The sequence below is a fragment of the Hippopotamus amphibius genome, chromosome 4 (assembly GCF_030028045.1).
Source record: "Hippopotamus amphibius kiboko isolate mHipAmp2 chromosome 4, mHipAmp2.hap2, whole genome shotgun sequence".
Classification (NCBI taxonomy): Eukaryota; Metazoa; Chordata; class Mammalia; order Artiodactyla; family Hippopotamidae; genus Hippopotamus; species Hippopotamus amphibius.
In genome coordinates, this window is record NC_080189.1 from 53,215,036 (window position 1) to 53,229,274 (window position 14,239).

General features: G+C 39.1%; 1 protein-coding gene across 15 annotated transcripts in view; it reads left to right on the forward strand.

The window, feature by feature from the left end:
• Positions 1–14,239, forward strand: part of ADAM22 (ADAM metallopeptidase domain 22) — a 215,177-nt gene that overhangs the window by 137,116 nt on the left and 63,822 nt on the right. For all 15 annotated transcript variants that reach the window (XM_057731544.1, XM_057731549.1, XM_057731551.1 and 12 more), the window contains 3 exons: positions 4,995–5,058; positions 6,765–6,834; positions 11,392–11,462. In XM_057731544.1, the coding sequence (XP_057587527.1) occupies positions 4,995–5,058; positions 6,765–6,834; positions 11,392–11,462 (205 nt within the window). The remainder of the gene's footprint in view (positions 1–4,994; positions 5,059–6,764; positions 6,835–11,391; positions 11,463–14,239) is intronic.

The window sequence follows — 14,239 nt, forward strand, 5'->3', positions numbered from 1 at the left end:
GTACATGTTGAGGTTTTTCATTTTTCTTGATTTACTGAATTCCATTAGGAACATAAAGGGTAAAATAATCAGACTCATATCTTTTCCATAAAGAACCTGCAGGAGCACATTTTTTTCAAATTTGAAGGACCAGTGCGCCATGTTTTGGACCTATTGTTTTGACAAAATCCTGTAACTATGGGAACATTGAAGAATGGAATCAAATGTAAGTTTATTGCCCTCTTGTGGCGATTTGTAAGAATGACTGTTTCCTTTCAAAATCTTGTTTTGATGCAGCCTTCAAAAATTTTAGCTCCGTCGACTGGCTGGTAATAACTTGGTCCTAGGTATAGGTTTTTATCAATTATAAACTATGTAATGGACTCAGTGTACTTACTGGAATTTATATAGATGTAACAGAAAGTTTTCAGTCCTGAAACAAAGCAAATGAAACACACATGCCTTTTATTTGTTAAAGAATCAAAAATGGCATATTTTCATTTAGGGAACCAGGACTTCCTTGGTGGTCCAGTGGTTAAGACTTCATGCTTCCAATGCAGGGGACACGCGTTCAATCCCTAGTCAGGGAAGTTCCTTATGCTGTGTGGCCAAAATAATAATAATAATATTTCATTTAGGGAACCAGAATCTTCTAGATGGATAGTGTCAGAATCTGCTTTGTTTACACGGTGTTTCATGATGTTTAAATCCAAGAAAAATAACTGATTTTTGCATTGGATACTAACCTAATTCAAGAGGAAATAACACCCACTATATTTAAACAAAACAATCTGCTTGCTACTTAATCAGTGTGGCCATGTGAACTCTGGGAGAGGGTGATGGTTTTGTACAGTTTTCTGGGTGTGTCTGGCCAGTTATCAGCGGAATGTTCACTGCTGTATTTGGTCTGCTGTTATGAAAAGGCTCCCCTTACTGATTGCGTAGGCATATATTGTCAGTAGTATCTTACAAACTGCATCTGTTTATCTTTAAATTCCAAATGCAATGTCATTCGAATTCAGAAAGTGCACTTTGGTTTGAAAACATTACAGATGTAAAAAGGGAAATTCTAAGGGTGTATGAAAGTTGAGGACATGTGGCATATGTTACTGCAGGAGTGAATGAATTTGGATAGAGACAGGCCATTATAATTATAGCTCAGGAAAACCAGGCGATTTCACTGAACGATCAATGAAAGACACGTACTTTTCTATGGTTAGCAGCTTGGGTGTCATGCAGTCATTTCCACCTAACACTAAAAAATGACTGCAGAAGATCACAGCTTCACCCCCCTCAGATGCCTAAGTGGTAAGACAAGTTCCTTCCGTATTATAAGAGACCTAATCTTAGTAGAAAGACCACGTTCCCCTAAAAGAGGTGGCTATCTGGATCTCTCTGAGTGGCAGCTGAGGCCATATGTAGCTTTAGATGCCTTCCAGAGGATTTCTCAATTGGCCAATAGTCATCTCTAGCCAATGAGGTCCAAAATTGAACTCCAGGTTTGCGCCTTTCTCCCTGCACCCTGCTTACTTGTGCCTGTCCTATTCTGCTCTTCCTGCAACTTTTTTCATCTTATTAAATACATCTTATTAAACCCCATCTTTCCGGTTGCTCATGTCAAAACTTTGGAGTCCTCACTGACTTCTCTTCCTTGTAAACTCCATTTGAAAATCCATTCACAAATCCTGTTGGTTCTACTTCAGGAAAATATCCAGAATTTGACCAGTTCTCACCACCTCCACCATTACCACCCTGATCTAAGTTAGCATCTTCTTTCACCTGAATGATTGCAACAAATTCTCCATTTCTATCCTTGCCATCCTAAATATTATTGTAACACAGTAGTTGGAGTAATTCTTTAAAATTTAAGGGAGATTGGGTTTCCCCTCTGCTTAGAACCCAGCTGTGGCTTTTAATCATCACACTCAGAGTGAAAGCCAAGGTCCTGAGGGCCTCCTGAACACGGGCCCTCGCCATCCCTCTGCCCTCATCTTACGGCAGTCTCCTCTCACGCACCCTACTCTGGCCACACTGCATCCTTGATTTCCTGGAACACACAGAGATGCTCTTACCTTGGAGATCTTGTCCGAAATGCTCTTTGCGCAGATATCCTTATGGCTCATCCCTTCACTTCTTTCAGGTCTTTGCTTAAAAAGAAAAACGAAATTAAACCGAGTACATTTTGGCTTTATTCAAGATGCATGAATTGGGCAGCATCCATTCTAGCAGAGAAAAAGAAGCTCTGAGCTGTAAGAAATGAAAGAGTTTTATAGGCAGAAGGGAGCAGGAACAGGAAGTTCAGGTTTGTTACTGCAAAGTTACTTTCCTTGAGGGGATGGCAGGGGTTGATCAGGTGGGTTACCTAATGAGTGCTGCTCAGGCTCTTCCTGATTGACTCCCTGATTTCTGGGAGAGCTGTATATGAGAGCTGTAATTAAGGTCATCTCGGTTTGGTGACATGGGGCTTAGCATAAGAGACTCCATTTGGGGCCTGTTGTCTTGTTTTTAACAATTATCAACTCTGTGAAGCCTTACCCTGACTTTGTATATGTTGATGATGCTCTCTTCCGAGTCTCCAGACCCAGTCCTCTGGCACCGTTTTTTTTGCCCTTAACCTGCTTTATTTTCCTCCCTAGAATTCATCACTGCCTGATATATATTCAGTTGTTGATTATATATTTATTGGCTGTCTTCCCTAGAATGCATATCAGTACTATGAGGGCAGAGAATTGGTCTGTTTTGTTCAGTGCTGTATCTCCAATACCTTGAATAGTGCATTTTAGATGCTCTATAAATACCTGTTGAATGAATGAAGGTGGGTGGCCGATTGCAGACAGGCTGTTCAGGACCCAGTCTGCCTGCCTCTGCTTTAACTGGTTGGGCCAGCTACTTGTCTCCTGGGCTTTGGTTTCTGTACTTGTAAAGTGTAGAGAGTCGTTGTACCTCTGTCATAAATTTGTGGGAAAGATTAAATGAATGTAAAGTACTCAGCTCGTGGTGAGTTGTCAAAATGTGTCAGCTCTTATTACTAGAGCATCTTCCAAGTATACGGTAGGTAGGCCATTCTCAGTATAATCCCTGGCCAGCTGCATCAGAATCACTGGGGGTTTGTTTAAAATGCAGCTTCTTGGGCTCCAGCCTGGAAATCTGAGGACAGCCCTGAACGTTTTGCATTTTTATAAGCTCTCCAGGTGACGTTTTGCATATTAAAGTTTTAGTTTATATGTTGGAGTGAGGAATAATGGACCACAGTTAGAGAATGGTGATCCTGAGCCTGGGGAAGGACCAAGGTGAGGGGACCCTGCTGCTTCTGGGGAATCAGAGGGCCTTTCCCTCTCAGCAGTGTGTGTGTGTGTGTGTGTGTGTGTGTGTGTGTGTGTAATGTGTGGTATATGATGTGTGTGTGTGTGATATATGGAGTGGGGTGTGTGTGTTGTGTGATGTGTGCATGAGTATCTGTGGTATGCGGTGTGCATATGTGTGTGGGTGTGTGTGTGGTGTGTAATTTATGGTACATGGTGTGTGTGTGTGTGGTATGGTATGTGGGTGGGGTGTGTGTGTGGTGTGTAATGTATGGTATATGGGGTGTGTGTGTGTGTATGTGGTATGGTGTGTGGGTGGGGTGTGGGTGTGTGGTGTGTAATGTATGGTATATGGGGTGTGTGTGTGTGTATGTGGTATGGTGTGTGGGTGGGGTGTGTGTGTGGTGTGTGTGTGGTGTGTAATGTATGGTATATGGTGTGTGTGTGTGTATGTGTATGTGATATGGTATGTGTGTGTATGGTGTGTAATGTATGATATATGGTGTGTGTGTGTGTGTATGTGGTATGGTATGTGGGTGGGGTGTGGGTGTGTGGTGTGTAATGTATGGTATATGGTGTGTGTGTGTGTGTATGTGGGTGGGGTGTGGGTGTGTGGTGTGTAATGTATGGTATATGGGGTGTGTGTGTGTGTATGTGGTATGGTATGTGGGTGGGGTGTGGGTGTGTGGTGTGTAATGTATGGTATATGGTGTGTGTGTGTGTGTGTGTATGTGGTATGGTGTGTGGGTGGGGTGTGTGTGTGTGGTGTGTAATGTATGGTGTATGGGGTGTGTGTGTGTGTATGTGGTATGGTGTGTGGGTGGGGTGTGTGTGTGGTGTGTGTGTGGTGTGTAATGTATGGTATATGGTGTGTGTGTGTGTATGTGTATGTGATATGGTATGTGTGTGTATGGTGTGTAATGTATGGTATATGGTGTGTGTGTGTGTATGTGGTATGGTATGTGGGTGGGGTGTGGGTGTGTGGTGTGTAATGTATGGTATATGGTGTGTGTGTGTGTATGTGTATGTGATATGGTATGTGTGTGTGTGGTGTGTAATGTATGGTATATGGTGTGTGTGTGTGTGTGTATGTGGTATGGTGTGTGGGTGGGGTGTGTGTGTGTGGTGTGTAATGTATGGTATATGGTGTGTGTGTGTGTGTGTGTATGTGGTATGGTGTGTGGGTGGGGTGTGTGTGTGCGGTGTGTAATGTATGGTATATGGGGTGTGTGTGTGTGTATGTGGTATGGTGTGTGGGTGGGGTGTATGTGTGGTGTGTAATGTGTGGTACATGGTGTGTGTGTGTGTGTGGTATGGTGTGTGGGTGGGGTGTGGGTGTGTGGTGTGTAATGTATGGTACATGGTGTGTGTGTGTGTGGTATGGTATGTGGGTGGGGTGTGTGTGTGTGGTGTGTAATGTATGGTACATGGTGTGTGTGTGTGTGGTATGGTATGTGGGTGGGGTGTGTGTGTGTGGTGTGTAATGTATGGTATATGGGGTGTGTGTGTGTGTATGTGGTATGGTGTGTGTGGCGGGGTGTGTGTGGTGGGGGGGGGATGTGTAGCATGTGGTGTGCACCCCGTGTGATGAGCTGGACTGGGAAGTGGGAGTTGATCAGTAAGCTGGTCCTCTGCCTGCTGCTGACTTTAAACTAATCTCGTCCTGAGGCAGGAGTCAGTTGCCAGGCCTAACGACTTTCTTGTCCTTGGCAGCGGGATGTTCTGTGATGGGACCCACACCTATCTCATTGAGCCAGAAGGAAATGACGCCTCCCAAGTAAGTGCGCCTTCTGTTTGCTGTGGCAAATGTGAATGTTGATGCTGGGAGCTTTTTTCCTCTTTTTCGCTTTTTTTTTCTATTTTGCTTTATTTTCATATTGTAGGGTCAGGAATATATGTATACATATATACATATAACTTACATATATACATATACGTTTAAATTAAATAGTGAACAAGGCAAAAATCACAGTGTTCTTTTTTAAAAAATCCGCCTCTTAGTCTTCCATTCTGTTGGAAATACTTTCCTTCTGAGGTGTTCTGAAGCTTTCATTTCTATCTCCACCATAATGTACTGCGGTCTGTCTTAGTCTGGGCGGCTTAAACAACAGAAATTTATTTTCTCACAGGTCTGGGGACTGAAAGTCCAAGATCAAGGTGCCAGCAGGGTCAGTGTCTATTGAGGGCTCTCTCCTTGGGGTGCAGACAGCCACCTTCTCACTGTGTCCTCACACGGCAGAGAGAGACTATGAGGTCTGGTGTCTCTTCCTCTTCTTACACGGGCACCAGCCTTATCTGGTTAGGACCTCGCTCTTGTGACCTCTGTTAACCTTTATCACATCCTCACAGACCCTCTCTCCAAATATAATCACATCAGGAGCTTACGGCTTGAACACAAACTTTGGGAGGGACAGAGACATTCAGTTCACAACAGATCAAATCCACAGATAATGTGATTTTCCACCCTTTTTCTTTTCTAGATCCCAGATTTTTCTCTATTGCCCATTTTCTTTAAGGCCCCATACTGATGAAATTCAGAGAAATCTGGGTTTTCTCAGTTCTCTCTCTCACTTTAGTTGAAACAGTCATTTTTCACAGATTAGGAAAGGGTTACTGTTACTGACTACAGAGAAGCATAGTGTACTTCCTCCTCACTCTGTACACAGATATTCTTCCGGGTATCATGGAACACTGATCAAACACTTAGGCAAATAATTTCAAGAAACACACATTGTTTTTCCACTCCATAAACAATCTTGTGTGGGAAACTGTTTCATGTGTTGTTTTCTGGGTACCCACTGTGAGCTGTCCTGTCACTCTGCTTGACAGTATGGTTTTTAAAAAGGTAATATCATGCAACTTGACTATTTATGACTTTTTTTATTTTTGGTAATTGAAGGAAGCCAAATGAAGTTATTTGAATGTTCATTGATTTTTTCTTAGATGAAACATGGCTTTTTATCTGTTAGTTTTCCACAGAAGTTTGTCTGACACTTGAATTTTGAGGCAGGGTCTACTCTGAGCGTTCTGCTTGTTCTGGTCATTGCTGAGCTAGCCATTCCTGTACCGCTCCCCAGTACAGGGAGGCTGTTAGCTCTGCAGTCTGCCTAGCAAAGCTCTCAGGCTCTAAACGGGGGCCAGGCTCCGTGGAAAGGAACCAGTCGTACAAAACATTAACCCCTTTTCCCAGACGTCTTACTTCTCCTTGGGGGGATAGGTCCGTTCATTTCTCTTCCATTACTGCTGGCTTTGGCTTCTCCGTGTGTGAAGGCATTTTGCTTCTAATGGGCTATGACTCTGGTGCTGGGAGAGTACAGCAGTGAGCGGGAGGGGTTGTGTAACAGCTCATCGCCTTTCCAAACCCGAGAAACTGTGTCGTCAGCGCCGGTTCTGTTAAGGTCTCAGTTTCTCCAGCTATGATTGCCTGAGCCTGGAGATATCTGGTTGTACTTTTCCTCATCTCTCTTGTTTGTTTTGTTTCAGGAGGATTTCCGTTTTCATTCAGTTTACAAATCCAGACTGTTTGAATTTCCCTTGGATGATCTTCCATCTGGTATGATCTTCATATAGTGATTTAAAAAAAAAATAGGCAACTTTAATAATTTATTTGAATGCTTTAGAGCTAATTATATGTGGAATATCATCAGCCTACGACTGCTCATAAAAGTTTTAGAAAGTCAAGTGACGTCAAGAGAGAGAATAAAATGCAAACTGACCTCATGTTTATAGTGGGTGGGTTTGGAAAGATATAGCTTGAACACAATCAAGGAGACTTTTTAAAATTATAAGACTCAAAGTAAGGTATTACAAGAGAAATAATGTTAAAACAAAAATTGGTCTGCATAGATACAATATATAAAATTCATTCTTAGTGAAATACTGAGTTTGTAAACATAGAGATGAATTCTTCATTATTTTCCCATTTGTTGTTTCCTCATCTCTTTTTGCCCCAGCATTTTAAGAAAGAACTATCGTAGATTAACATTTATCATGATGATGATGTGCTATTTGTGAAGTTGGTCTTTCCTTCCCATGTGTGTTTATGGGTCCATCTATTTATAGATTTGATTTGAGCGTTGCATCCATGTTTTCTCTTGGCAAGAAAGGCAGAGTACTCATGCTTTGGCCTCATGACTGGAGCAACGATTATGCAGAGTGCATTTATCTTCGGCTGTGCTGGACTCATTCATGTTCTCCTTCTAAAGACAGGGCACACTCTGACTATCTGATGTGGAGGTGCTTCCTCCCCTATTTAGGGAGCTCTGACTGTGGCCAGAGTACATTCTCATTTTTAAAGCCTTTTTAATCTTTGCAACAGCTCTGCGAGGTCAGTATTATTATTCCCATTTTATAGATGAAGAAACAGAAACTCAGCTAGTTTGTCTTTTCTAGTGTCCCACAGCTAGGAAGGGGCTGAGTGGGGATTTGGATTATGGCACTATGAGAATGTACCCTGGGAGAGAGGCACAAGGGTGAATGGAAAAATTATTAGACTAAAGCAAATCCTGAACTACTACTTAGGGAAATGACTTAAAGGCTGCATTGTCTCCTCATTGGAAAATAAAATAAGTGTTTTCTAATGTTCCTTCCTCTCTGAAATAAATTTGTAGCTCCTTGATCTTCTGCAGTTACCCTAAATAGAAACAGAACTCACCCCTTCTTCTTCCTGCTGCCAAAAAGATAGAAGATCCTATTTTATAGAATCCACTATTTGGAAAAAATCTGCAAATGAGTATACAGGTGCTTTTACTTTACACAGACACTTTAGACTGTTCCTTCGTTATCTTATGAAACTTTTTATAATCCCTATTATGGTAAGAAAATAAATCATGATTAGCGGTCTGAGAACAGAGTTACAATCTAATAGGCATTACTGGAAGCAATAAACATTAATTATTATTTAAAGTAATAAAGATTCCCCCCGAAAGACTTTATTGTAGGCTTGCCATGATACAGTCTTATAATTTTTTAAAAACTTTGTTCAGGGTTTCTTTACAACAGAAACTTTGGAAGTGACTCAGCAATTTTGCTGTTATTAAAAATGAGTTTTTAAAATATTCCTTGAAAACTCAAGTCTGTCTCTAGTTTGTTCCTGGCTTTCTTTTCTTATCAGAAGTTGACAGTGTCAATTTTGAGTGTCATTTGTCTCTCAAGATATTTAGACTTACTATGACAAATTAGAAGAAAACAAAAAACAGACAAATGTCAAAACTGCAATTTTGTGATATAAGCTCAAAAGTAAGCTTTTTTATTTTAGGTTTAATAAAGTGTCACTGGGTTGTGGATTATATTATATCTTTTTTCTTGCTATGCATTATGTATTTCCCAGAGATAGAATATGATCAGGTGTTCCCCAAACTTGTTTGACTGTGGAAGGTTTTGTTTCACATGACACATCTCTCAGGACTAGTATTTCTAAGAACACATTTTGAGAAAAGCTTATTTATTTAAACACTGACCACGTAGCGCTCCGTGTTTTAAAGGTTACTACAATGAAAAACAAACCAAACAGAAATAGACTTACAGATCCAGAGAACAGCTGGGTTTTTACCAGAGTGGACGGGAATGGGGATGGGTGAAATAGGTGAAGGGGATTATGAGGTATAGACTTCCAGTTATAAAATAAATACATCATAGGGATGTAATGTAAGGTGTAGGAAATATAGTCAATAATATTGTAATAACTTTATATGGAGACCGATGGTAACTCGACTTACCATGGTAACCATTTTGAAATGTGTGTAAATATCAAATCACTATGATGTACACCTGAAACTAATGATATTGTATGTCAGTTATACAGCAATAGAAAGTTCCTACAATGAAATGCTCAAATCCTGTGTACTGTTTGCTGAGTTTTGACACCCTCATACTCCCCTGGTGAGATACAGAGCATTTCCATTACGCCAGTAACTTCCTGTGTGTCCCTTCCCTGTCAGTGCCTCCCACTTCTGCAGTCCCTTTTCTGACTTTTTCACCATAGATTAGTTTCACCTGTTGTAGCTCTTCATACAAATGGAATCATGCATTATGTTCAGCTTCTTTTGCATAGCACATACCTGAGATCTATGCTGTCGAGGGCAGCAATTAGTTCTTCCTTTTAAATTATTGAGTATGTTCTTATTGTATAAATAGACCACAATTTCTTTTACCTCTTCTGTCGGTGGACATTTGAATTGTTTCCAGTTTTTGGCTATTATGAACATAACAACTATGAAAATTCCTGTAAAAATCTTTTTTTGTTGGACACATGTTTACATTTCTCTATCAAATACCTGGGAATGCAATTACTGGGTCATAAGGTAGGTATATGTTTAACTGTATAACATTGTTCTCAAACTTCAGCATGTATCAGAATCACCTGGAAGGCTTGGTGTGCACAGATGGATGGCCTCATCTTTAGTTTGTTTTTTTCCAGCCACTTTATTGAGGTATAATTGACATAGAAAAAGCTGTGTATTTTTAATATATACAACTTGATGAGTTTGGAGATAAATATACATCCATGAAATCATCACCACAATCCATGCCATAAACATTTCTACCCATGCTAAAAGCTTCCTCAAGCCCTCTTTATTTATGACGATAAAAACACCTCACATAAAATCTAACCTCTTAGCAGATTTTTAAGTATACATGCAGTGCTGTTAACTATAGGCACTAGGCTGTATGGTAGATCTCTAGGACTTATCTTGTATAACTGAAGCTTTGTACACTTTGACCAGTAACTCCTTATGTCCCTCTCCCCCCTTATTAGAATGGCAACCACCATTCTAATGTTTCTCTGAGTTTAACTATTTTAGATTCTTCATGTAAGTGGTACCATATAGTATTTGTCCTTCTGTGTCTGGCTTATTTCACTTAACAAAATGTCCTCTAGGTTCATCCACGTTGTCGCAAATGACAGGATTTCCTTTTTTAAGACTAAATAATATTCCATTGTATGTATAAGTCATATTTTCTTTATCCATTCATCCACTGATGGACATTTAGGTTGCTTCTGTGTCTTGGCTATTGTCGATAATGCTGCAGTGAACATGGGTGTGCAGATATGTCTTTGAGATCCTAATTTAAATTCCTTTGGTTATATACCCAGAAGTGGGATTGCTGGATCATATGGTATTTCTATATTAAATTTTTTGAGGAACCTTCATAATGTTTTCCATAGTGCCCACGCTAATTTCTAGAGCTTTTGATTAAGTATATCTTGGGTGGGTTATGAGGATTTGCATTTCCAAGTTCCCAGGTAATGCTGATGATGCTAGTCCAAGGATCACAATTTAAGAGCTACTGTTGGATGAGAACTTGCAAGACCTTTTCCCGAAGTGGTTACACCCTTTTATACTCTCATCAGCATCATATGAGAGTTCTGATTGCTCCACATCTTCACTAACACTTGGGGTGTCATTCTTTAGTGAAGGTCAGTGGTGGAAGTGAAGGTCAAGTGGCTATTTACATAGTTCCCCTTAAAAATGTGATAGTTTTTTTTATTTTTTAATTTTTTTATTTTTATTTATTATTTTGGGGGGGTACACCAAGTTCAATCATCTGTTTTTATACACATATCCCCGTATTCCTTCCCTCCCTTGACTCCCCCCCCCACCCTCCCTCGAGTCCCCCCCACCCTCCCCGTCCCAGTCCTCTAAGGCATCTTCCATCCTCAAGTTGAACTCCCTTTGTTATACAACAACTTCCCACTGGCTATCTATTTTACAGTTGGTAGTATATATATGTCTGTGCTACTCTCTTGCTTCATCTCAAAAATGTGGTAGTATTTATAGGAGAAATATGAGAAAATTTTCGAGGTAAATTAGAACGGAAATAATGTTTGAGATTTTTTTGAATTGTATTCCTTTGTGGTAAGTTTATTTAGTATTAATATGAAGCAATTAGAGTAACGTTCTGTATTTTCATTAAGTGCAATATTATTTATTATGAAAGTCATAATAATTAGTTATAATTATATAAAGTATAATTATAGTAATCATTGATGATTAAAGTACAATTATATAATTTATACTAAGAAGGGCTAGTAAAACTTTGATTACCCTTCATGAAAGAAACCTGGCAAATGCACTGTTAGATTTAATTTATTTTTATTTCTTTTTAGAATTCCAACAAGTAAACGTCACTCCACCAAAATTTGTTTTGAAGCCAGGACCAAAAAGGAGTAAACGGCAGGTATGTATTCACAGGTATATGTCATGATGTTTTAAAAACGTTTGGCAACTGCCAGTCAATTGAATCGACATTGACTGTGAGAGGAAAGGATTAGTTCAGGCATTTGCCACAGTGTGGTAAACAGGAAGTGTGACACATTCATAGGAGCAGTGGAGTGGGGGCCATATTATTTCATAGACTAAAAAAGCACCCAGGATAGTGGTGATAGTATGATCGTTCATCATATAGATGGCTTATGAGGCCCCTGCTGTGACATCTCAGGTTCTTTCTACCATAGGCCTCTTTCCTTGCCTGGATATATACCACGTCATGGAGTTTATATGGGTGGTACCTGTCCTTGTATTTATTACCTTAAAGATACCCCCTTAAGAGTGACTCCATCAGGTTTTGAAGCCACAAAATGGTATTGTCACTTGAATTATCAATACTTTGGAGTCAGGGTGTAAAATCAGAATGTCTGCTTTATGAATGTTCAGTGAGTTTTGAACTTAGTAATAATAATAAACAATGGTTTGTACAGTGCTTTAAACCACATGAAGTAGGTACTGTTATTCCCCTTTCACAGGAAAAAAAAATGATGTCTCTGAAATGTGCAAATGACTTGCCCAGAATCATAGAGCTGGTAAATAGTTTAGACAAAATGAGAACTCTGGTCGTCAGAATTAAGACATCATCACAGCTATGGCGGTGGCTGGTGTGAGTGTATGTGTATGACATAAACACAGCATGAGAGAGAGAGATTTGCAGTGAGATAAAGCAGTTGCAGGAACCAGGTATCTTCTTTTTAGTATATGTTTAATAAGTATTAAATAAAATGTGTTTACATACAGATTTCTAACATGAATACTAATTGCTAAATTTTATTGAGTACTCACTATGTGCAATTGTATTACCATATTTAATCCTCATAACAGTTTCTTGAAGGCATTATTATTATCCCTGTTTTACTGATAAAGACATTGGAGATAAGAGGCTTCAGAAACTTACCCATGGTTACGTTGGATTACCCGGTGGAGGAGCTGGAGATTCTGACCTAGAAATCTGGTTTCAGAGAAGTGCTTATAACCACGTATGCTTTACGTATTGCCTCTCAGGCGTCGTTGTGTCCCATGAATTGCTACTATGAGCTTTGTATATTTTGTGAATATACACACATATTGAGACCCATTTAAATAGATAAAAATAATTGCCATCAGGATTTAAATTGAAACAGTGTTTGCCTTCATGACTTAAGAACTAAGAGAATGGGATAATTTTGTTTTGACACAATCCTTGAAGATCTTCAGAAACACCTGTAACGACCAGTCATTTGCTAAGCAGATAAATCCTTGATTTCTCTTTAAGAGAAAGCTGTGGACCCTGGGGGTGAGGTGTTATAAAACCATGTGGCTAATATGCAACTCTCTAAGAAAATACTGGGACTTGTTTTAAAGTCTACTTGTTAGAAAGAAAATATTGGGACTTGTTATAAAGTCTACTTGTTAGAAAGGCTCAGGTCTCTTCCACAATTAACAAAGCAAATACTATCATCCTAACAACATAATTTTCTTTTCTAGAAATGTTTTATTGTTTATATATTTGATTTCTAATAATTAATATAAATTTTATTGTAGTATTACATCTGTAAAAATCTATTTAAAAAAACCTCTTGTCAGTGGATGTAGTTTATGTTATTTTTGGTTTCCAAACCCAGAATTATAGTCTGTTATTTCCTATTAACCTGATGTAAGGGATTTTGAAAAATAAAGTTTTTTAAAATTTGGGAATGCATTAGCAATGAAACAAAATCCACGTGGCAGAAATTTTTTAGTTTGAATGCAGTACTCGAATACATGCAGTATTCATGTATTGATTTAGGTTTGATTGTATACCCTCATGACAAAAATGGCCTTTGGGAAAATGAACAAAAAGATTTATTGAAAAAAATAAATGTGTCGAAGTATGGCATAAAGGAAAAAGTTAATTTTGCAGATCTTGTTAAAGATGGTGCTATAGACAAACTGCAGGGAACAAAGGGATGTGGCTGCTTTAGTGGCTCTTGACAGTACCACTCATTGGTCATAATTTTGAAGGTGGAGAAAATGTGTAATTGAACAGACAGATATAGCTGCATTAGGTTACCAAAAACTGCCTGGGAGCTCTCAAAACTATCCTAACAAAGCTCCTATATATTACTTGGGACATCCTCTGAACCCTACCAGAAGAAGGGGCATGTCTCAAACCCTGATTTGAAGATTATAGAATAAAACTGTCAATCATTCTACTCCCTATGTAGACCTTTGAGATTTTCAGGAGCTTAAATCATTTGTTATAATCTCCAAGATATACTGTTAAATGAAAATAGCCTGATGCAAAAGAGAATGAAACAAATGGAAGTACAAAATAGAATATATCTCATATTTCATTTTATATGCATAAATATCTGGAAGAAACCAGTAACTATGCTGTACCCCTTGTGGGGGAAGGGGTAACAATTGGGCAGTGTGACCTTATGTATTTACCTTTTTTTTTTCCTTTGTGATAACATTGAAATTCTACTGTATTAGCAAGTTTCAATTATACGATGTAGTGTTTGTGTATATATATACACACACTTATTGTGTGTGTGTGTGTATATATACACACAATTGTGTGTGTGTGTGTGTGTGTGTATGTATATATATATACAATGGAATATTACTCAGCCTTGATGGGAAATCCTGGATCAACCTGGAGGGCCTTATGTTGAGTGAAATAAGCCAGACAGAAAGACAGATATGGTATCACTTACATGTGGA